Source organism: Nelumbo lutea, chromosome 1, assembly GCF_056320005.1.
Source record: "Nelumbo lutea isolate HS-2025 chromosome 1, American lotus-T2T, whole genome shotgun sequence".
In the NCBI taxonomy this organism is placed as follows: Eukaryota; Viridiplantae; Streptophyta; class Magnoliopsida; order Proteales; family Nelumbonaceae; genus Nelumbo; species Nelumbo lutea.
The window spans coordinates 73,314,860-73,338,918 of record NC_142684.1 but is presented as its reverse complement, the minus strand read 5'-3'; the positions used below and the strand labels follow the sequence as shown (position 1 = coordinate 73,338,918).

General features: G+C 38.6%; 2 protein-coding genes and 1 non-coding gene across 3 annotated transcripts; 1 reads left to right on the top strand and 2 right to left on the bottom strand.

Annotated features, from left to right (window-relative positions):
• Nucleotides 1–1,549: 1,549 nt before the first annotated feature.
• LOC148875334 (2-methyl-6-phytyl-1,4-hydroquinone methyltransferase, chloroplastic-like) lies at nt 1,550–4,068 on the bottom strand. The gene is made up of 3 exons (XM_088964466.1): nt 3,549–4,068; nt 3,031–3,337; nt 1,550–2,027 (listed from the first exon to the last, which is right to left on the bottom strand). Exons 1-3 carry the CDS (start codon nt 3,929–3,931, stop codon nt 1,878–1,880), a joined length of 840 nt encoding a protein of 279 aa, XP_088820592.1. The 5' UTR covers nt 3,932–4,068; the 3' UTR covers nt 1,550–1,877.
• An 8,622-nt stretch (nt 4,069–12,690) lies between these two features.
• LOC148875333 (small nucleolar RNA R71) lies at nt 12,691–12,797 on the bottom strand. The gene has a single exon (XR_016106212.1). It is a non-coding gene; the product is annotated as a small nucleolar RNA R71 (small nucleolar RNA).
• Nucleotides 12,798–15,717: 2,920 nt separating this feature from the next.
• On the top strand, nt 15,718–16,245 carry LOC148875332 (uncharacterized). Its single transcript, XM_088964195.1, has one exon. The coding sequence runs from the start codon at nt 15,718–15,720 to the stop codon at nt 16,243–16,245; it is 528 nt and encodes a 175-aa protein (XP_088820321.1).
• Nucleotides 16,246–24,059: the final 7,814 nt, after the last annotated feature.

Sequence of the window (24,059 nt, the reverse complement as noted above, 5' to 3'; positions counted from 1 at the left end):
TAGCCTCGTAATGATGTTGGTCGTCCACTCCTACGAGAAGCCATAGGGAGCGACCTCCAGTGTTAGGTCTACTAACTGTAGATCGCCGACTCGCTCGGGAGCCTTGAGGGCCTTGATCCGCAAGGGGGTTTGCATAGTTCGTAAGCCGCTAACTCCCGCAGGAGCTACGAAGGGTTCAATCTATAGGGGAGACCTCGCAAAAAGGACTAATGAGGCTTATCTAGGCTGAAATAAAGTCGGCATAGCTGCTTAGTCTGTTGGTCATCAACTTCCTGCGAGAACCATAACTAGCTCGACCTATGGGGACAGCCTTACTCCGAGGTGCCTGTCGCCAGACTACTGGTTGTTAAGGTCATTTTGCTACTGCCTAATCTGCAGGGACATGAATACGTCAAACTACTCCCATGCTCACATCTGAAAATTCATGCTTCATCTCATGGAACTGCTGCGCTTCGATCCCAACGGGAACTGTTGATGGCTCTACTGCGGGGAGAGGGGCGTTAACATGCGATAGTGGGGTATTTATCTGGGGCACTAGGGATGCTGAGTTCGGCCTGAACTTGTCTGATTGTTACAGGGGGAGTTCTCTAGGTTCATCATAGATGTTTTTGCCCCCAGTAATCAGTATTCGTTATGGGTGTTGATGCTGCTCAAAAGTGCCTTTGAGTTCATAAAAATGGAAATTAGAAAGTGAGAATTTTAATTTCTAAAAGGTGAGATCTTTAGTTTTCTGGAAGATGAGGACTTAGCCTTTTAGAATGTGAGATCTTAGTTTCTTGTAGCATTTCCCACAGACGGCGCCAATTGATAGTGTGCGATTTGGATGCTCCTAGTTGTAGTGCAGCTCGGATGCCTGCCGCCAAGTAGACTGCTCGAACTGCAAAGAAAGGGAGGTAAGAACTCGGGGTGGCTAACCCGGTGAGGTCGCTCTAATGCTTAAGTCAGTAATAGTATATGCGATTTGGGGTTGGTGCCTTTATATAAGCTTTGTTTGGCGTGGACTTCAAACACCGCATCCGAGATTTCCGGGAGGTCGCCTAACCAGTCCAAGATCCCTGGAGGTAACCGTTAGGCATGTTGGCCATCCTCCAGAACACTCGGTTCGTAGGCCAACTTCCAAGAAACTTGGGAGTGTCGGGATATGCATACTGATTTTGTTGGCAAGCACAACTCGCATGTCGCTTCCTGGACCTCAGTCGGGTCGGCAAGCCCTCGAGGGAGGTCACTCTTCGCATCGAGGTCACATCGGTCAATGATGAGGTGCTACAGGTCGGCCTTAGACGAGGTGCTCCTAACCGGCCTAAGTTGTGGTCGAAGTCGCTAGGTTGGCAATAAAGGCAGGTCGCCAGGTCAGGGCGAAGACGAACTACAATTTGAGACTCCAAATCATCACCTAGGTGGCGTTTGGGAGTCGTCTATCTGTTTCGGGATGCCATGTGTCACAATGTCATTGGAGGGTCAAATTCATCCTCATCATTACATATATGGGTAAGTGATACCCATTTGCACGGAAAATTGTCATCAATACTTGGATGGGACAAAATGTCTCTTTTATAATAACTGGCTAAAATAGTTATTTTCTTATTTAGAAAAATATTTCCAAAATATCACTTACCCAAATGTCTGCATTCCTCAACAACGCTCAAGGATTTCCAGTAACAATTAAATAAAAACTATCTTGAGAAAAACTAAACTTAATCCAATTCTCCCAACAAATTAAACATCTATTAGTGACTTAACATAACATGCCGTCTGCTCAACACCACCAATAACAACAACAAACGACGACCACCACAAACCTTGACCATGACGAGACGATAATGACGACGATACAACCTTGCAAGGATACGCATACATCTAGTAATAATAACCATAACCTATATGGATTTGCCGCGTGGAACGAACATGTTCTTGAGCCACATATAGAGTGGTACAAGCATAAAGTATGTTGATGCAATGTAACCGATGATGAAGAGCAGTATGAATTGCGCCGTTCCCACCTTCTTTTCTTCTACTTTGCTCCCAAGCTGCATTAATATAGAGATCATCATACAGACATACACATTCTTTAGTACTATCTCATTTGGTTTTGAGTCTAATCAGTTCAATATCAGAGGTTCGGTCAATTGTGAATAAAACCTATAGGCTCCTTTTGATTTGCAGATTGGAATTAAAATTAAAATTGGAATCAAAATATTTTAGAATCAGAATTAAAATGATCTATTCCCATAATCTAATTAATTTAGATAAGAATGTGAATGAAAATTAGAATAAACAAGAATAATATTTTATTTCTAAGCGAAGAACAGAGAATGACCATTCCCTCAAATAAAAAAAATACAATACTAGCAGGAATGAGAAATAAGATTCAAATTCCACCCAACTTTGGATTAGATGAAGGGAGATGCATCTAGGTGGGGCCACAGCAATAAATTTAAGGTCATGATTTAAAAGCATTGAAGGGAGATGCATACCTCTCTTAATTAATTTTTTATTTGTATTGTCTATCTAATATTGGACAAGTTGGAAAGCATTTAGGTTTCATGTGGTATTAAAAGAAGATAATATTAAGAAAAAAAATCACTTCTAGAAATAACCCCAACCATATGTTTGAAGATGAATTCCCTTGTATCTCTGTCTGAAAGTTTATAAATATTAACGAGATAGATTGGTTGGTTGGGTGGTGTCAAGACATATAGCAGCTGCATGGCGCTTGAATCGACTATCTCTACCCAGCATGGAGTTAATACTTGATTTGTTGTCAGAGATTCAAAATCTCCAGACAGACGAGAATAAATAACGGAAGACAACGTGAATAAAATATATAACAGAAGGACGCATTAATCTGACGGAGAGCGATCGCTGCCGCTAGTGGTATTCGTTCGTATGGATATGCAGACACGTCGAAAAATTAACTCGACGAGTGGTATTCGTTCGTATCCTACATCCTTGCTTACAGGTTACGTGTTTTGTCTGTTCACCGGGTTCGCTAAACAGGTGATCGGGAACTCGTGAGAGTGTGTCACTCACCTCGAGAGCAGATGGACCATGATCAGCCTTGGTGCCGGTGACAACGCAGCCGATGACCAGGCCATGCCTTCGGACTCCCCTGTACCACTCTGGTCCAATCCTCTTGAGCTTTACATCGGTGAAACCAGCCTTCTCGAACCACAGGAGGTAATCTTCTTCTTTAGGAAACAGCATCCAGAGGTCTGCGAAGAATTTTGAAAGCCAGAAAGTCGGATAAACAGGGCCTATGATACACGCCTTTCCTCCCTTCTTCACCACCCTATAAGCCTCCGCGATCCCTCTCTGTGGATCTGGCCAATATTCTATGCTGTGTGCACCAAGTTTACCAAGCCAATTAAAAACCTCTGAAAGAAGGAATGAAATGAAGAAGAAATAACAGTACCTACTGATGATGATCTAAGTACAAAAGGGAAAAGGGAACTATACATACTTTCATGGGTGTGAGTGCAACCGATAATAATAGCAACATAGCAAGGTAGGTAGAAATTAGTAATTAAAATACAGGGTAATTAAGGTACCTTCCGGCAGAGACGTATCTGTCCGCAAAATCGTCGGGGAAAGGGAGATCTTCAGCGTTGCCCACAACAAAAGTAGAATTTTTGAGGGGTGTTTTAGCCATGGCTTTGGCTAACTGATGAGGCGACTGATCGAGCAGAGTAATGTTTTCAGATTTTACGTGGCGTACGAGGCCCAGTGTTGTAAAACCGGTGCCACCTCCAACGTCCACCACCTTGAGATTTTCTTCAGTCAAGTCCAGCTCCTCTATAGCTTCGTCCCTCATCGACTCCGTCCACATGACACACTTAGCAGAATCATAAAAGATCGATAGTACCCTGTAGAACCAGAAGGCCAATTGTTTATTCTGGCAAGAACGCAGAGGCTTCCGCGTCAGCGATTCCATGTCGATAAACTAATAACTTAAAACTTGACCTCTGAACTACTGATGATATTAGGCTTCGACCTTCAACTTTCAATATAACTTTAGGCTTTTCTTCATATCCCCCTCCCCTTCCGTCTACACTACTTATAACCATCGGTTGTCTAGCGTAGGTGGGTTAGAATTTAGTGTTGTTAACAAATCAAGATTGAATTTACAAAACCACCAGACCTTGTCATACGACCCATTTGGCACCAACCCAATGGCGAGAAGCTTCTTTCACGGCGGTTGCATTAGTTATTGAATTGTCATGTACCCAACCAGAAACTACATGATTTTGACATTGTTTGTCCGACCTTATCTTGTCACTTGTCATGTGCCCGCTACAAGCCTTCGATACCAATTCATTGGTGAAAATGTTGCGCATGAGTGAAAAGATAAGGGTATTTGGATGTTTAAAATTCGACGGGCCAAGTTGACAGGGTTCACCCGACATCGAACATGTAAACCCAAGGTTTTCTTACTGATAGTTTCTCAAAAAAAAAAAAAAAAAAAAGGTTTTCTTACTGATAGGATCAATTGGGGGTGGCAATTGGATGGATCGGGTGTAAGTTGAAAATCAACCCACCCACTAACCACTAACCATAATTAATCAGGAGGACAATCATAAATATAGTGGGAGCTGGAATCAGGTTGAAATTAACCACTCATTCACAACACGTGTCCATATATATATTATATCATTGTTTGTACATGATTTAAAGCAGTAAATATTGGAAAAATAGAATACTTTGCAGTGTTTTAACCAGGGTTCAAAATATCGATATGCTGCATGGCGTATCGATAGTTTTTTTTAGTTTTTTTTTTTTAAATCCGGTTTAAAGGGGTCGGTTTAAGTGGTCCTCCGTTGATATTTTGAATCGGTCAAAACCCTAATACATCCTCTGTAGAGGTGTATTGGGAGTTTCCGATATGATGTGTATCAGTCGATACGGGCCAATATGTATCGATACTTTGAAGATTATTTTGAACCGTTTTTTTACTTGAATGATCGGATCGTTCAGCCCATAAACTATTCGGGCAACCAGTTCTATTTCACCCTTAACCCGTTCCTAGGCCAATAACTTGGTCAAAGAACCACTGACACGAGCGATTGAACCATTAACCCGTTAAACCAAGATAGCAGTTCGCGGGCATAGTAGAGAGAGAAGAACATCTCAGATCTCAGATCACTAGATACCATATACAATAGAGAGAAGAAGAAGATTATAGAAGTTGGAGACCGGAGAGAAACTGGATCTCAGATATGAGATCTGCGTTTCTATTGTTGTCGTCGCCGTTGCTATCATCATCACCGCTCCACCTCTTCCTTCTTCTTCCCTCCTACCTTTATTTCTTTATTTTCTTTCTCTCTCCTTCGTTTTTTTTTTTTTTTCTTTTCTCTACTTTCTTTCTTGATCGATAACCACAGGCTCCCATAAAAAATTAATTACCTAAAAGTCTAATTGCCCTAATAATGTAACTGATCCGAACCAATAGACCCGGACGATAGAAACCTGTGGCTAGTCGTTCCATCTCTAGGCCAGCTTTTAAAACGGTAATATTTTGACACATGATATAATGCATAGTTATTTGTTTTAAGATAGGCACCATACATGACACATGAATTGAAAATTTCTACTATTTATAATATAACAAAGAAGGAAATTGATTTTGATATAATTTATAAATTAAAGCTAAATATTATTCTTTACTGTATGCATGCATATACGCTCTTTCAATAGTAACGAAAAACGTCAAAATTGTGCTTCTTCCAAAAATCATATTCACATAACACAAAGTAAGGGATGATATATATACACAATTGTACGATCCTAACCACACACCTCACTATAATGGGTCAGTCTCATGGTAAGATGTGAACATAGGTAATGTTGGAACGTTTTGGAAAAGTATTCCAAACACACACATTGCATGACACTCATATAAACACAATAATATGGACTAGCGGAGGGGGGCTAGAATGCATAGAATTGTAACATTACAATTTATTATATTAAAAAAGATAATAATTTCTTAATAAGAAACTTGTAATTATAAGTATTCAAGTCTTAAAAGTTCATAAAGACTTAAAAGAGATTATCATGTGCTCGTTTTTTAAATATTACTTCAGTAAAGCATTTCATATAAAAGAATACGATCATACAGTGATAGTTCTAAGCTCTATTTCATAATTGTCATTTGTCTCATATCGAAAACTCCCAGTTGACCCGAACAATAGGATTGTTCGGCACGGGAACCATCCAGGCAATCGGTTCCATTTTACCCCAAACCCAATCCCTAACTAAAAATCGTTGAATCAGTTAACGACCTGTTGAACCAGGTCGTCAACCCAATGACCCGTTCAATGGTTTTTGGCCATTTTTTATTTTTAAATTTTTGTTGTCAGAACGGACCACCTATTCAAACCAAACAATCGAACCGTTGACCTAGAAACCAATGGCCAGATTGGTTCCATTTTCGGGTCATTTTTTTCTAGATGTTAATAATTAGATGAAATAAATTTGTAGTCATAGTCATGGGAAGGGTAGACATTGCAAGGGATTCCAAAACCTTGAAAGATAAATTCAAAGTGACCTTAAACATAGAAAAAATTGGTGCTAAGTCCACCAAACTGGAAAAACCAAGGAAAAAAATCAGAAAATCGACGCTTTGAGACGGAGCTCAAGGTTCAAAGTATCGCTACGTATCGGCCCGTATCGACCGATATGTATCATTCCTGAACCCTTCCGATACGCCCCTACAGTGGGTGTATCGGGGGTCTGACCAGTTCAAGGGATGGAGGGGTCCTAGACCGGCTCCCCTGAACCAGTTTTGGGAAAAAAAAGTAAAATAACGAGTATCGAAACGCCCAATATGCCCCTATCAACGTATCGGGAGTATTGATATTTTGAACCTTGATGGAGCTAAACATACATGCAATCAAAGAAAGTGACAAAGCAAGTCGTCTTAAAAGAAAATTAAAAAAAAAACAATGCACAAGAAAACCTAAAGAAAAAACAAAAAGAAAGAAATAAAATGGTGGTAAACCCTAGACTGTTTTGGAGGATCTTAAAGAAGAAGACCAAACACAAAAAAAAAAAAACAAACAAAAAAACAAAACAAAAGTAGAAAATGAAAAAAAAGGAACATATCGCATACGTTCGAATAAAGCCCATAGTAGAAGAAACATTTGAATAGTGAAAATCCAAAAGCATAAATACCATGGTTTTCGAACCGTCGCTGACCCGGATGAACAGACATATCGGCCTGGGAACCGTCCAAGCAACCAGTTCCGTTTTACCCCACTCCCGGTCTCTGGCCAAAAACCGTTGAATCGATCAATGACCCATTAGCACAGGCAATCAAATTGTTGACTGGTTCAATGGTTTTTGGCATTTTTTAATTTTTTTTTTTTAATTGAGAATCGTCCAAGCAACTGGTTCTATTTTATCCCAATCCCAGTCCTTGGCCAAAAACCGTTGAATTGGTCAACGATCCATTGACCCGAATGGTTGAACCGTTGACCCGTTCAATGGTTTTTTGTCTTTTTTTTATTTTTGTTGTCAGAATAGGCCATCTGTTCAAACCAAATTGTCGAACCGTTGACCCGAAAACCAGTGGGCAGAACGGTTCCATTTTCGGGTCATATGAGTCACATGCTCAAATGACATAACACATATGGTACTACTTAATGAACTTCACACTTAATTTTTTGCCTATAATTTTTGTTGTCAAAATGAGTCATCCTTTTGAATTGGGCGATCAAACAATCGTTTTTTATTTTTTTAATTAGGAATTGTCCAAGCAACCGATTCCGTTTTACCACCAAAACAAAAAGGCCAAAATTTTTGAATTTTTTAGTGCATACAACTAAGGAAAGCTTTATTTATTATCTTTACTTCTTTACTTATTATATTGAATGTAGCATTGGAAGATGGGAGAGATGAATACTGTATGAAAGAGAAAAATAGATGGACTAGGTTTTTCACTCATTTATAAAAAAAAAAAAAAAAAAAAAAGTTTTTTCACATGATGGTTTAAACCTATAGAATAAACAATGTGAAATATAAGACTGCCATTTGGCGAAAGAGGAGACCACCCCTTTCCTATTAAAAGATATACTAGCGGAGGGGCATTGCTTCGCAGGGGCTGGAATGGAATCATTGACCAAGTCCTTCGCCAAAAACCGTTGAATTGTTCAATAATCCATTGACCCGAGTGGTCGAACCATCGACCCATTGACCCATTCAATGGTGTCGGCCATTTTTTTTATTTTTTTAATTGGGAACCATCTAGGCAACCAGTTTTGTTATATCCTAATCTCAGACCCTGGCCAAAAATCGTTGAATCGATTAATGGCCCATTGACCCAGGTGGTCAAACCATTGACCCGTTAAATGGTTTTTGGTCTTTTTTTTTTATTTTTTGTTGTTAGAATGAGCCATCCATTCGAACTGAGTAGTTGAACCATTGACTCAAAAACCAGTGGCCTGAATGGTTCCATTTTCAGGTCGTATGAATCACGCGCTCGAATGACATAACACGTATTGTACAACTTAATGGACCTCACACACTCAATTTTTTTTCTTGTAATTTTTGTTGTCAGAACGGGTCGTCCATTTTTTTATTTTTTTAATTGGGAACCGTCTAGGCAACCAGTTCCGCTCTACCCCAATCCCAGTCCCTGGCCAAAAACTGTTGAATTGGTCAATAACTCATTGACCTGAGTGGTCGAACCATCAACCCGTTGATCCATTCAATGGTTTTTGGCCTTTTTTTTCATTTTTGTTGTTAGAGTGGACTATCCGTTCAAACTGAATAGTCGAATCATCAACCTGAAAACTAATGGCCAAAACAGTCCATTTTTTAGTCGCATGAGTCACACGCTCGAATGACATAACATCATGATTTTCAAAACTAACCCAGAGATCAAACCGATCAGGAATTTGGTTATTGGGTTAAATGGTCCAACCGTTTGAACCGAACAGTCAACCCGTTTTAACAAAAAAAATTTATATAGGAAATAGGTTGCTCTCCTCACTGAGGGAGCACCCCTATCCTATTAATATATATATATATATATATAAAGATTCCAAAGGTGCCCATATTTATAATTCAAATTCAACCTACTAAAACCATGGAAAATTGATAATTATAACAATTCACTATTTTTAAGGTGTCTACTGGTTGCCCATATTATAACAATTCAAATTCTCCCATGTTCGTTTGCTGTGGAGAAGATGGAACTTCAAAGCAAGAGAGGGAATTAGAAGGCAAAAGGGGGAAGAAGAAAGAGAAGATGAAGAGATAGGAGGGGTGGTGAGAGAGAAAAAAAACAAAGAACCACTAGTGGTAGGGGTGTAAACGGATTGAATTCGAATCGGATCAGGCAATATCTGAATTTGAATCCTGAATTTGAATCCGATTAAAAATTTTGATTCCATTCGAATTTGAATCAGATTGAATATTCAAATATTTGGTTCAATTAGAATTCGACTAATTAATTATTTTAGGTAATTAATAAATATATAAATTATTTATATAATTTATATTATTATATATATATATATATTATAAAACATTTAAAAATTTTATAGATTATATATAAGAATTAAATAATGATCGAACTAGAGCCGCCCCCCGAACACATAGAGGAGTGAGCTATCCCAATGGAGGAGATAGTCCAGGTCCCGAGCCGACGAAGACCCTCTAGATCGGCGCTCTACTAAGCAAACCACTTTGGTCACAACTAGTAAGTTTCTTACTTAGTAATTAAGATATTTTTGCTTGGTCCACGTAAGAAATGTCTAACATTGACCCAAGTATTATAACTCATAAACTTAATGTGGATCCCTTAGTCGGGCCAATTAGACAAAGAAAGCAGAACCTTACCCCGGAGTGGTTGAGGGTAGTTGATGAGGAGGTCAGGAAGCTCCTCACAACAGACTTTGCTAAAGAGGTCTAATACCGGAGCAGGGTGGCCAACCCAGTGCTCGTGAAAAAGGCTAACGGAGAGTGGCGCTTGTGCGTCAACTACCCAGAATAGATCTCCTAGTAGACGTGACCTCGGGGTATGAGTTGGTGAGCTTCATGGACACCTACTCCGGCTACAACCAGATTAGGATGGACCTAGCAAATTAGGATAAAATTGCTTTTGTAACCTAACTGGTCTTATACTGCTATAAAGTAATGCCCTTTGGATTGAAAAATGCTGGAGTAACCTTCCAGCGACTTGTAAACAAAGTTTTTGAACCACTTATCGGAAATAAAGTTAAATGCTATGTTGATGACATGGTCATGAAGACCTTTCAAATTCTTTAATCAATGATTTAAGTTCTATTTTTCAAATTCTAATGAAATATAACATGAAGCCCAACCCAAACAAATGTGTCTTCGGGGTCATGTCAAGAAAGTTTATTGGCTATATAGTGAATCAACGTGGCATCAAGGTCAACCCAAACAAAATAAAGGCCATACTAGATATGTGACCACCTCGAGAGATAAAGGAAGTGCAAAGACTAACTGGCCAGGTAGCCGCCTTAAATCAGTTTAGGTCTAAATCGGTGATGAGAATAAAATTTATCATATTTTTATCCCCAAATATTCAGTCTTTTATACTGAAATAGTACTTTTTTGGACTCATATTTCTTGTATTTCAGTTCAGGGCATGGAAGAAGGCATCAGGAGAAAAGCAAGGCAAATTGGATGATTTTTTACAATTTTGGCACCGTTCAGTAATCTGGACCTAACTCTCATATACGAGATCCGATTGGGCTGATTCAAGACTCACTGGAAAGATAAGAGAGAAAAGCTACAACTTTCATATTTTGGGCTTTCGCAGATTCGGCCTAAATTGAAGTCAAATCCAGGCCTGAATTTGGGGCAAATTCGTAGGAAGGCCCAATTCGCAGATAAAGCCCAACTTGCAAAAAAGCCTTGCAGCAGCCCAATTCGTAGAGGAAGCCTAATATGAATGCAACAAGAAACTGAGAAGAGTCCTACCAGATTTAAATTTGTGATGTAATCCTAGAAAGATAAAGAGATTGAGTTCACTACATAAAGAGATAAGAGTAGGATTAGACTAGGACTTTCTATTTTTGAAAGATAAACTCCAAGGAGTTGGAGACCACCCCCTCCCCTTTAAGCTATATAAAGGGAGCAACCAATCCATCAAGCAAGAGAGGTATCAAGAAGCAGAGGAGCAACCAATCCAAGGAGATAAGACTAGGATTAGACTAGAGAGGTATCAAGAAGCAGAGGAGCAACCAATCCATCAAGCAAGAAGACTGCAAGAAGGAGGTGGCGGCAAGGAGAAGAGGAAATCTCAGCTCCAAGGGCGATAACATGAGTTCTTTCTTTCCTCTTGTTTGCTTTATTTCCTCTAGTATGAGCTGATTTATTTGTAGCTAGGGGTGTGGAAAGCCTAATCATAATAATGAATATATGTTTATTTTGATTTTTTTCCAAGATCGTGATTTCCATATAGTCTATGAGTTATCTTGCTTAATGCTATTAGGAGTGACCATCTCTTAATTGATTAAGTTTATGTGAATGAATTGAGAGAGGATTTCATATAGTAGACCAAATAATTCATGGTGTGAATTGAATGGTACATAGGAGTATATACACATGATTCATCTGAATGTAATAGTTTTTCCTTGAACTTTATGCATTGCTATCTTGAGAACTCTAGTCGAGAGATCGAGGGGTTACCTAATTGAAGTAGTTTTGATATATCTTGAGAAAGAATATTGAATAAAATTGGAAAAACTTCAGCTTATGGGAATGACAAGTTATCTTCTATAATCTCATCTATTACCATTCATTGGAATAGTTAGGCGGACCAAAGGTCCTATCGAATTCAGTCAATCGTCGCATACTTCAATATTGATACTCTTGCTCTTGTTTTCTTTTTCTGTTTTTTAGTAGCTTTTACTCTTAAATCTGAAATTCGATTGTCCACATAATTAGGGAAGGTTGTAATTCTAATACTTATTTTGTTAAATCCTCGTATGAACGATATTTTTATACTACTTGATAACTAGTGCACTTGCTAGGATTATAATCATAGCTATCAAGTTTTTTGCGTCGTTGCTGGGGATTTAATCCTAATATAATATTAGAGCTTGTTAACCTTGGTTAATTTTGCCTTTTTATTTCTGTTTCTATTTTTTTATTTTATTTGCTCGAATTCTAGTTGTGTTTAGATTCACTAGTGCATGACACGCACTAGACAAGAAGGACTAGCATGATTTGATCCTGAAATAGAGAGGACCCTTCGCTTGTTGCAAAGAGCCAACAAGAGGCAAAACGAGAGAGGAGGTTGAAATTGGCAAACCAGCAATAGAAGTTGAGGAAGAGATGGCAGAAGCAAATCACACCCTTTTGGACTATGCCTGTCCAACCATTGATGGGGCTACTTCCAGTATTTGCAAACCCACAATTCAAACCAACAATTTCAAAATCAAGTTTGCAATCATTCAAATGATTCAGACAAGTATTCAATTTAGTGGGTTGCCAAGTGATGACCCTAATGCACATATTGTTAACTTCCTAGAAATATGTGATACATTTAAACATAATGGAGTTAGTGATGAAGCCATTAGGCTTAGACTATTTTCATTTTCATTGCGTGATAGAGCTTAAGATTGGTTTAACTCACTCCCTACAAGAAGTATCACCACTTGGAATGACTTGACCCAAAAATTCTTGGCTAAGTATTTTCCACCCTCTAAAACAACAAAATTAATTAATGATATTACTACTTTTGCTCAATTAGAGAGGGAATCTATGTATGAAGCATGGGAACAATTCAAGGAGATGCTTAGGAAGTGTCCTCACCATGGGATGCCAACTTGGCATCAAATTCAAACCTTTTATAATGGTATTACCCCTTCTAATCGTTCTATTATTGATGCAGCTGCAAGTGGCACAATCATGATAAAAACACCAGAGGAAGCTTATGATCTAGTAGAAGAGATGGTGTCGAACAGCTACCAGTGGAGTAATGACCGAACTGATCGAAGGGGAGTACACCACATCGATTCCCTTGGAGCCATATCTGCTCAACTTGCTAGTTTGAATAAAAAATTTGATACTTTTAATATTGCGGCAATGAATACATCATCTAGCATCCCATGTGATTTCTATGGTGAAATAGAATGTACTAATTATGACTGTCAATTAGGTAACCCTTTTGCATCACATGAGCATGCTAATTTTATCTCTCATACTGGCAGGCCGAATTTCAACCCCTATTCAAACACATACAACCCAAGGTGGAGGAATCGTCCAAATTTTTCAATGAACAACAACCAGCAAAAAGCACCCATTGGATTCCAACAACAGTCGCCCCCACAAGAAAAGAAGAGTAATTTGGAAGAAATGATTTCTAAGTTCATCAATACTACTGAAGCAAAGCTCCAAGAACATGATAAGAGATTCTTAAGTCAAGAAGCATCAATCAAAAACTTAGAAGTCCAAATGGGGCAGATTGTGAATCTGTTGTCAAAAAGAAAGGAGGGACGGCTGCCCAGCAATATGGAGAAGAATCCAAGAGAGCAAGTAAATTCTATAGCTTTGAGAAGTGGGAAGACAATTGGCAAGACCCAGAATGATGACAAGGAAGCTGAAATAGCAGATTCACAAAAGGATACTGAAGGGAGTACACCTAAACTGAATTTAGATTCTATTAAACTTTCCCTTCCCTACTCTGGAAGAGTTTTGAAAGCTAACATGGATAAACAATTTGAGAAATTTTTGGAAGTGTTTAAAAAGATACATATTAACATCCCTCTTCTTGATGTATTGTAACAGATGCCAAAATATGCCAAATTCTTGAAGGAGGTGATGTCGAACAAAAGGAAATGGGAGGAATGTGAGATGGTGAAATTGAACGAAGAGTGCTTAGCCATCCTCCAAAATAAATTGCCCCCAAAGCTTAAGGATCCAAGGAGTTTTTCTATACCTTGCACCATAGGAAATGCTGAATTTGAAAAAGCTTTATGTGATTTGGGTGCTAGTATAAATCTAATGCCATATTCTATTTTCGAAAAACTTTGATTGCATGAACTAACACCTACTACTATTACCCTTCAATTAGCTTATATAAGCATTAAATATCCTATGGGAATAGTAGAAGATGTTTTAGTCAAACTGGGCAATTTTATTTTTCCTACTGATTTCATTATGTTGGATATGGTGAAAGATAGGGCAATGCCTCTGATTTTAGGGAGACCTTTTCTTGCTAGGGGTAATGCTTTAATTCATGTGCGAAAAAGGTTTACTTACCCTTAGAATCAATGGTGAAGAAGTGGTGTTTAATGTATTTAAAACCATGAAATATCCCAACACAATTGAACAATAAATATATGCAACCGATTGCATTGGTGTTGGCGCAGCTGAAATTAGCACATCTAAATTAGATGATCCTTTAGGAAGCTGCATTCCTAATTCTTGTAAAACTATATAGGTCTTGGATAAATAAATTAAGGAGATTTTGAACTGTTTGGTGGCCGGTCAAGAAGAGTTCAAGACAAGGTAATGCTCATTATATTATGTTGTCGATTTCTAATGAGAGACCATTACCCTCTGCTTTGCAAGCCCCTATTCCAGATTTGAACCCACCCATGATGGATGAAAGGAGAGTACACCGAAAGTTGCAACCACGAGAGTTAGAGGATCTGAGTTCATGATATTAAAAATAGGGAAGTTTGTTTTTACATTTCTAGTTTAGTTTTTCTGCACTTTCTTTGCATTTAACCTTACATTGGGGACAATGTAAGTTTTAAGTGTGGGGGAGGGGATTTAGGATTTAAGTTAGAATTTAGGTTGTGTTTTAAAATTTTATTTAGGTCGTGCTTTTCGGCAAAAAAAAAAAAAATACTCAACTCTTTTGAAATCAATTGAAACAATATTCTGGGAAAATTCTTGTGAACTGAGTAAAGAAATATGATCAGGGAGTATACCATTCATTTGAAACCATCCCTTTTTAGCTAGTCCTAAAGTTAGGTTTAAGTAAATAGGGTAAATATTTTACCAAGCAATTCAATTGGTAGGATAGAGCATAAAATGCACCTACCAACCAAAGCAATTCAAATAGTAGGATGGAGCATAAAATGCACCTACTAGCCAGCAAATTCAATAGTAAGACGGATCATAAAATGCACCTACTGACCAAGTAATCCTAAAAGTGAGATGGAGCATAAAATGCACTCACTTCCACCATGTTTTTTAAAAAGAGAGAGAGAGAGAGAGAGAGAGAGAGGAAATGAAAATGTTTTCCCAAGTTTACTACCTGGTTTGTAGTAGCAAGAATTGGATTGACTGATGAATTAGTCATGTATGAATTGGTTGTGTTGATTTAACGGTTTGCAATAGTTAACATAGAATATTTGTGGAGAAAGATGAAGGAGAGTTGAGTTTAAAAATCATTAGGATAGGTAGTTTGTTCTTGTTTCATTTTTTTCTTGAGTTTTGTCTTGCTCGCTGATGGGAAAAGTTTAATGAGCGGGTCAGTGCCTACCTTTTTTCAAGGAAATTAAGAAGAATGAGGACTTCTAATGGTCCGACGAGTGCCTGTTCACGTTTGACGAGCTAAGGAAATACCTAAGTATACCACCGATTTTAACCCGACTTGAAGTAGGAGACGAGCTGAGACTGTACCTCTCTACGAGTGACGAGGTGGTCAGCTCGGTACTAATGAGAGGAGTAGACTGGGTCCAGCGGCCCATCTATTATGTAAGCAAAGTTTTGTAGGCAACTGAGACAATGTACCCCGACATCGAGAAACTGGCCTATGCCTTGGTTATTGCAACTCAAAAGCTACACCCTTACTTCCAAGCTCACACGATCATCTTCTTCACCAATAGACCCCTGAGGCACGTCTTGCAGAAGCCCGAGGTCTCAGGCAGACTAACGAAGTGGGCCATCAAGCTGAGCGAGTATGACATCCAGTTCAAGCCACGCCCAGCGATTAAAGCCCAAGTCTTCACGGATTTCATCGCGGAATGCATGTTCAGTGCGCTAGCCCCTGAGGTGTCTGAGTTGATTAGTATGTCAGAGGCGTCAACCAGAGTGGCACCAGTTCCAGTCAGGGAAGGCCTGATCTGGGATGAGAAGCCCTGGATCCTCCACATTGACGGCTCGTCTAATCAGCGAGGAAGCGGTGTTGGATTCATATTCGAGGCATCGAACAACGAGGAGTACAAGGCATTGATAGTCGGGCTGAACTTGGTGAAGGAGGTCGGCGTGAAGTACGTCATGGTATGTAGTGATTCCCAGCTGGTCGTGAACTAAGTAAACAGAGAGTACGAGGCATGGGAACCTATCATGATGGTTTACTTGGCCAAGGTGAGAGAACTCTTGCCCGGCTTGCTTTCTTGGTTCATCCAGTAAGTACCGAGGTCATAGAATGCCAAGACCAACACACTATTGAAGTTGGCAAGCATAGACGACAACACAATGAGGACGGTGTAAATAGAAGACATGCCTCGACCCAACATTCTCAGGGGGGGCAGAAGAGGTTGCTCTTATGTTGCAAGCAGAACCGAGCTAGGTCAACCCGCTTGTTGACTATTTGCTCCACGGGACCCTACCAGCAAACCGTACTGCAACTCGGAGTGTAGAGCGTCAGTCAACCCAGTACATCCTTATTGGCGGGCAGTTGTATAGGAGATCCTTCATGCTCCCCTACTTGCATTGCTTGCAGCCTTCAAAAGTAGACTGGGTACTGCACGAGATCCACGAAGGTCTTTGTGGAGGACATCTAGGGGGTAGGGTGCACACCCAAAAAGCGCTAAGCTAAGGGTACTACTAGCCCACAATGAAAGTTGATGCACTCGAGATCATCAAGAAGTGTGACAATTGCTAGAGGCATGCTAACATCCTTCATCAACTTGTCGTTGATTTGAAGTACTTGACCAGCCCGTGGCCTTTTGCCCAGTGGGGAATAGATATCCTTGGTCCATTCCCACCAGCAACCGGGCAAAGGAGATTTCTAGTCATGGCAATGGACTACTTTATGAAGTGGGTGGAGGCCAAGCTGCTGGTGACGATCATAGCCCGGAACATGCAGAATTTCTTCTACAATAACATAGTGTGCCGCTTTGGACTACCCAAGGTGTTGATATCAGACAACAGGAAGCAGTTCGAAGATATCAAGTTCTAGAACTGGTGTGCTGAGATGGGGATCCAGCAGAACTTCACATCGGTAGCACACTCGCAAGCAAACGGACAGGCCGAGGTGACAAACAGGGCCATCCCTCGCGGACTGAAAGCTCGCTTAGCGCGAGCTAAAGGTTTGTTGGTGGACGAGCTGTCCAGTGTCCTTTGGGCCTACAGAACAACTATCAAGACTGCAATAGGTGAGACACCCTTCAATTTGACGTACAGTACGGAGGCTGCCATCCTAACCGAGATCGAAGTAACGACCCTGCGGCTTGAGGTGTATGACAAGGAGGTCAACGACAGCAAACTATGGATGAACCTCAACCTGATCGAAGAGGTATACAACCTGGCCTACATCCGGACTATGACCTACTAATAGCGAGTAGCTCGATACTACAATGCCCAGGTCAAGAGGCACCAGTTCCGAGTTGGCGACTTAGTACTCCGAAAGGTGATGGTACCTAAGCCTGACGTGGGTAAGCTCGAACCAAACTAGAAGGGTCAGTACAGGGTGAGACGGGTTTTCGGTGAAGGTACGTACGAACTCGAGACACTGGAAGGGAAGTAGGTGCCTCGTGCTTGGAACATCGATAATTTGAAGAAGTACTACCTATGAGCTCAAGAGTAAGACATCCACAAACTTTTTAAAATCTAGAAGACCAGCGAATTGGTTAGGTCACACAATGGAGAGTGGACTATGAGTCACTCCCAATGCCCAAGGGCCATGGCACCGAGCTACTAAGTGACCCAAGTTCTAAAATAAGACCTAGTCGCTTCTATGCATGGGCAATGGACAAGTCCAGCTTACACCTCATCGGTGCGCAAACAGGTCGGGTCTATACCCTACAGTGTCTGCTCACCTCGGCTTACATCAAAGTCAGGTTACTCCTAACTGTGCTTCGCTCGTCACCTCAACACCTCAGGGTAATCTATACTCAGAAATTTTTTGCAAACATATGTTATTGTACACGAAGTGACAAAAAGGTGGCATTTCATTACTTTGTAAAAGTAGTTCCAGTATAATAAAAAAAAAAGAGAGAGAGAGATAGGGAGAAAGAGGCAAAACATCAGTCTTCATTGGGCTCCTCACCCCCACTATCGATATGCTCGGAGTCCTTGGATGGCTCAACCTCCATAAACTCATCTGTAGCAATAACCTCATCGGTCTCCAGGACCTCGTCGACTGCCGCATACAAACTGCCCGACTTCTCCCCAAACTCCTCGCCGACGCAATCATCGCCTTCTTCCTTGGAGTCAGGGTCTTCCTTCTCTAATTGGATCACCATCTCCATAGTAACCCTAGCAATGGTTAGTGGTCTGAGGTTGGGCTGAGGAAACACATGCCTGGCCAACCAATGACAAAGTTTAAAGCCCTTACGGAAGGCCGAGGTAGCAGTATCTTGTACAAATTTGCCAAACTCTAGAGAATCTTTATAAGATCGCCTAACCTACCGAGGTGACATGTCAAACTTCTAGAAGCATGCCAGCTGTATCTGAGCTCTTCGGGGTCACAACCGAGGGACTTATTCATATCCCACTCGGATCGGACGGACACGATGGGCCTTATTAGCTAACACGTTATTCACCTCCCAAGGTAGAACAGACTCCTAACAACGCGGGGCGAGGATCTTGAAGGTGTTTCATGAGACCCACGACAGCCCAACTATATAAGGGCGTCAGCCCCTACAGTCCAGGTATGCACGATTTAGTGCATTCTAGCTCCTTCCAAACTGAATTGTAAGGTCTATAACGATAAACTCAGAACCCATCCAATTATTCATTGGGATTATTAGGCCCAACCCAATACATCCGATTAATCTCTTTTATTATTATTATTATTATTATTATTATTATTATTATTATTATTATATTATTATTATTATTATTATTATTATTTTGGTATTTGGTGATACAAACTACACTAATAACCCCTCCTCTTCCCCAAACGTTGATGGTTGCAGGAATCTAATATGCATCCATGTTGAATATAACCAACCAATATACCAATTGAACCACTCCTTGATACATTTGAACATAATAATATAATACAACATTACAAGTATACCATGATAAAAGAGCGGCACTATCTGTTTTGGATGTTCAATTCCACAAGAATCAAATACAATGTAGTTTTCTCAGATAAAATGGTCAATCACGGGTACTGGAGAGTGTGATTACAGCAATGGGGGAGAAAAGGCACAGTATGGATCAGGTAGGCACAACCTTATAAGTTATAAGCACATTCACTTAAAAAAAATTTGGCATCTGTCCCTTAAATTTAAATACCCCCAACCTATCCTTGGAAAATATTAAAATCCACTTTTTACAGTTGTCAAAATATTTATCAAGTACTTATTGAACGTGCTTACTATTTCTGCATTCCTCAACAATGCTCAAGGCTTTCTATTAGCAAACAATTAAGACAATTAAATAAAAATCATCCTATTTCACCAGAATAACTAGAATCCCCATCACCCAATAACAAATTAAATACCTTATTGACATTAATACATGCCGGGTTTTTTCAACACCACCAATGGCATAAATAAAAATATCATAAATGTGTAATTCTTTCTAATTTTTTGTAATTTTATATAATTATTTTCTATTTTAAAAAATTTATTACCTAACTATGATTTCATAATTGATCGATTTGATTTGAATGGTTGAATTGCTTAGCCACCACTTAGATAAAGAGTGCTTTTGTTTTTTAGTCAGTTTTAAAATATATGATATTATATTGCTAAAAATATTGACATAGATATAATTAGTATCATTTATTATTGAAAAATAACTTAAATATATGATTTAATAAAAGAAAATGGGATTTAATACCTTAAATATAAGACTTAATGATAAGAGATTAAATGAAGTGGAAAGTAATACTTGAAGTTACGCTTTCAATCCTTATAATTAGACATGGACTAAATACACAAATATAAACATTTTAATAGTCATTAAAACTAAAATAAACCCTTTCTCAAACAAAAAAAAATAGAGGGTAATTTTAGTCCAAAAAAAAGTTTCACGCTGCATCCACACTTTTATATATAGTACTAGTAAATGTGCACGTTCTTTGCACATGACAATTCTAGATGATGATAATGATAGTAATAATGTATTCACAATTTTCTATAAATTTTATGTATTTTTTATTTTTTGTTATTATTGATAATATATAAATTGCAAAATCCAAATCTGATTACATAAATACCTCACCCAAATATGTAATAATTAGATAAAGTTGTATATCTTTATTTTGCTTTTTTTTCAAAATTTATGTATTTTTCATTTTTATATTTTAGTAATTTTTATTAGTTATCTATGATATTAAAGGTTAAGACATTTGACCCGAAAGTTGAACTATTGATCTTTTCTAAACAATAAAATAATTTCATTTTTGATCAATTCTAAATTATGTATTTCATTTTCACTATCAGTAAAAATAATTCATGTTTATTACACTTAGTTTTTTAATTTGATTAATAAAAATATCACAAATGTGCCTTATTTTTCTACATATTTATAAATTTCTATATTTATTTTTATTTAATAAATTTATTACCTATAACTTCATATGTTGATCAATTTGATTCAATGGTTGAATTGTTTAACTACCACTTAGATAAAGAATGGTTTTATTTTTTAGTCAATTTTAAAATATATGGGTTTGTATTGTTAAAAATATTGTCATAGATCTAATTAGTAGCATTTATTAGTGAAAAATAACTTAAATATATGATTTTATAAGAGAAAATGAAAGTTAATACCTTAAGCATAAGACTTAAAAAGATGAGATTAAATGAGATGGAAAGTAATAATTGAAGTTGCATTTTAAACATTTACAATTAAAGAATGACTAAATGCACATATATGGGTATTTTATTAGCCATTAAAATTACGAACAAGTACGGATACACACGATGCAGAATTCTGAATTCCAGTCCACCCCCCTATAAACCACATCCTGCCCGTGAATTTGGCATCAATTCATGGTCAGGATGCATTCCCCCTGTACTTTGGGGCTATAAAATTCTGATCTGTGTTGATTGGTCATTCTCCCTTAAAATTATAATAAAATTACTTTTATAACATTTATGAAACAAAGAAATAGAGGACAAATTTAGCACAAAATATTTTCACTCTACATCTACACTTTTATATATAGTATAGATAGATATAGATATAGATTCACACTTTTAATAGTAGGGCTAAGACAAAGCTTGAAATTTTCTGGCTGGACTGATCACCCCTGTGCACAACCTATGCATACAAATTTTAAGAAATTCATAATCAAGGATGTTATGTCAAATTCCAGATTGCAGGTATGATTATAGACGAAGAGAGAATGCATTAACTTTCAGTCAGCACTTATCGTATAACCTAGTTAATTTTAGTCCATCCCATCTCTCTCTCTCCCTCTCATCAATAAATAAATTAGTTGAGATTATGAGAGGTTTAGATGAAGACATACAACTGATTATTTCAACTCGAATAACACCCATGCCTACCTCCATTAATCGTGCGTGAAGCCATGGATTAGTGTTTATTTTCAATCAAGAACAATTGCACACCCTCATGTTGATTGGAGAGGCACAACTACCACACCAAACACAACCTCTCATTCTCTGAACCTTAAGCCGATTATTTGGCTGAGCTCTTGCTAAGAACTCAGAGCTGCTACCCACAAAATATGTAACTGCTTTTTAGGAAACTCATCCAGCATTCTACTGTTAAAAAAGAAAGAAAGTTTTGACTAAAATGCAAATCTTCTGTGCAAAGGAGTGTGCCACGTGATTATAATAGAATGCCCTTTGAGAAAAAGCTCGTTCAAGAGCTTCATCTCAAATTTTCAATATTGATAGAGATTAGACTAAGCGCACAGTATAATTGGTGTTTATTGTTTAATGCAGAAAAAATTAAAAAAGAAGAACCAATAAAAAAATATGTACTGGCCTACTAGTTAATTTCTTTATGTTCCATTATATTATCATATAAAGAACACAAAAACAAATGAAGCCCTATTAAAAAATGGAAATGTTTTTTGGGTGAAGTTTATCTATACATACCTCCTGAATGGACCAGGATAAGATTAGCCAGAACGCCTGATATTTGGTGTCTTAAGTTTACATTGACCTGTCCATGGGCCAGGCTTCGGGCCCAATTTTACACTGTCTTGAGTATACTTTGATAAAAGCCAAACCCAAACCCGGCCTACAGGTTTACTTACAAGTTACGGCCTAAAATGACACTTCAGTGTAGGGTCAACCCTAAAAAGGCATTAAATCTGGTTTTTATTAGTTGGGTCCAAAGCCTAATCCCAAAGTTGACTTTGAGTCAACTTGATGAAGATGTCAATAGAACTCAAGGAAAAAGGAAATTAATGAAAGCAAAATAAGTATATATACCATGGCATAAGGCAGGGGTTTTCCGGTGGAGTCATCAATGTTTATGTTTATGTTTATATTAGAAAGAGAAAGGAGGGGATGTGAGGGGGTCCTCTCACCACAAATCTCCCTCTTCCTCCTCTCATTTATCATACATGTGGGTATTTATTTTTAAATCAAATTATGAGAAAAATAAGAAGTCAAGGTAAAAACCCTCTAAGGTCTTAACTGTTTTTAATAAAATCCATTACTCTCTCTCTTTCTCTAATAAAGTAGGAGAAATTTTTTCAATGGTTTCTACTCCAAGCCTAAGGAAGTTGAAATTTTTCAAATTTGGCAACCCAACTTGCAGCCTTAAATTAGTGGTGCTCATGGGTAGGGTTGGTCTAGGCCTTACACCTGTGATAAGGGCTTTAGCTCAGCCCAAGCCTGACTTAGCCCAGGTTCCGGGCTGAAAATGATCATCCCTACTCTAATTCCAAACTTAGTCAAATTTCTACTAGGGTTTACTTTCTAGTCCTTAGAAGTCTAGAACCAAAAGAATTCCACAGGGCCCTAATGGCTGTCGTGCAAAATTATCCAATCAATTAATTCATGCCTTTAATGAATAGAGAGTGGAGTGATGGTCTGATCACTTCAGATCTGCTACCCACAAACTGTTCTCACACCCCTACCCACAAAACACCACCATTGTGTCTAGGGAACATTTCCCCATGAATGAACAACTCTAATGTCCAGTGGGTAGGGATGTGGAAATAGATCGTAGTATTATGCATTTGTAGTGCAAATTAAACTGCATGGAAACATAGCCTAACAAACAATTTAATGTACATTGTGGTTACAATACTTGGGTACTATGTTCCCTTATAGATGTTGAATTGCCGTTCAAGCTTTTTTTAGATGCGTTTGGTTCCACTATTATTTACGTTTTAGTGTAATGAAGGCATAAAACTGTAATTTGAGGCAGTTTATAGTTGAAACATGCATATTGTGTGAGGCTGCTTGTAGAAATGTCAAATTGATGCTTCTTCCTCCGGGGTGAAATGTTGAATTGATGTAGTATGCCTAATCGATTCAAAATGTTTCAAGTAGAAACAACACTGGCAACAAACACAACTCTGATCATTCTAGCTGAATAGACTTTTATGTCATGTGACAATACATGTTTCTCACCAATTTGTATTGATCAACCTAATATTTCATGTAAAAACAACAATGATAGTAAACACAATCCGAACTGAGTCTCATATGTGATGTGACAACACATGTCTTTCACTATTTGTCTGATGAACCTGATGAGGGCAGATTTGGTCCTCTAGTAAAATTATGACACGTGGCACCACGTGACAACTAGGAAAACACCCAGCCAACAAACTTACGAAGTTGGTGACCCACCCGGGCACCTGTCTGGCCGGCCTAGCGCGACCTGCACGCAGCCTGACGTGCGCCAGCGCGGCGCGCACGCGAACTACGAGAACTGCGCGCGGCCTGCGCGACTTGGCCGACCTGGACCAGCCTAGCGCATGATCCGACCAAGGCGCCAGTTTGACGACCTGA

What these genes read in the sequence shown, in the direction of transcription:
- LOC148875332 (XM_088964195.1), top strand. Translation starts at nt 15,718, where the DNA reads ATGTACCCCGACATCGAGAAACTGGCCTATGCCTTGGTTATTGCAACT.
- LOC148875334 (XM_088964466.1), bottom strand. Translation starts at nt 3,931, where the DNA reads ATGGAATCGCTGACGCGGAAGCCTCTGCGTTCTTGCCAGAATAAACAA. An exon ending in AGATACGTCTCTGCCGGAAG is followed by an intron (nt 3,338 to 3,548) that starts GTACCTTAATTA and finishes TGGTGCACACAG; the next exon opens with CATAGAATATTGGCCAGATC. An exon ending in ATGGTCCATCTGCTCTCGAG is followed by an intron (nt 2,028 to 3,030) that starts GTGAGTGACACA and finishes ATATTAATGCAG; the next exon opens with CTTGGGAGCAAAGTAGAAGA.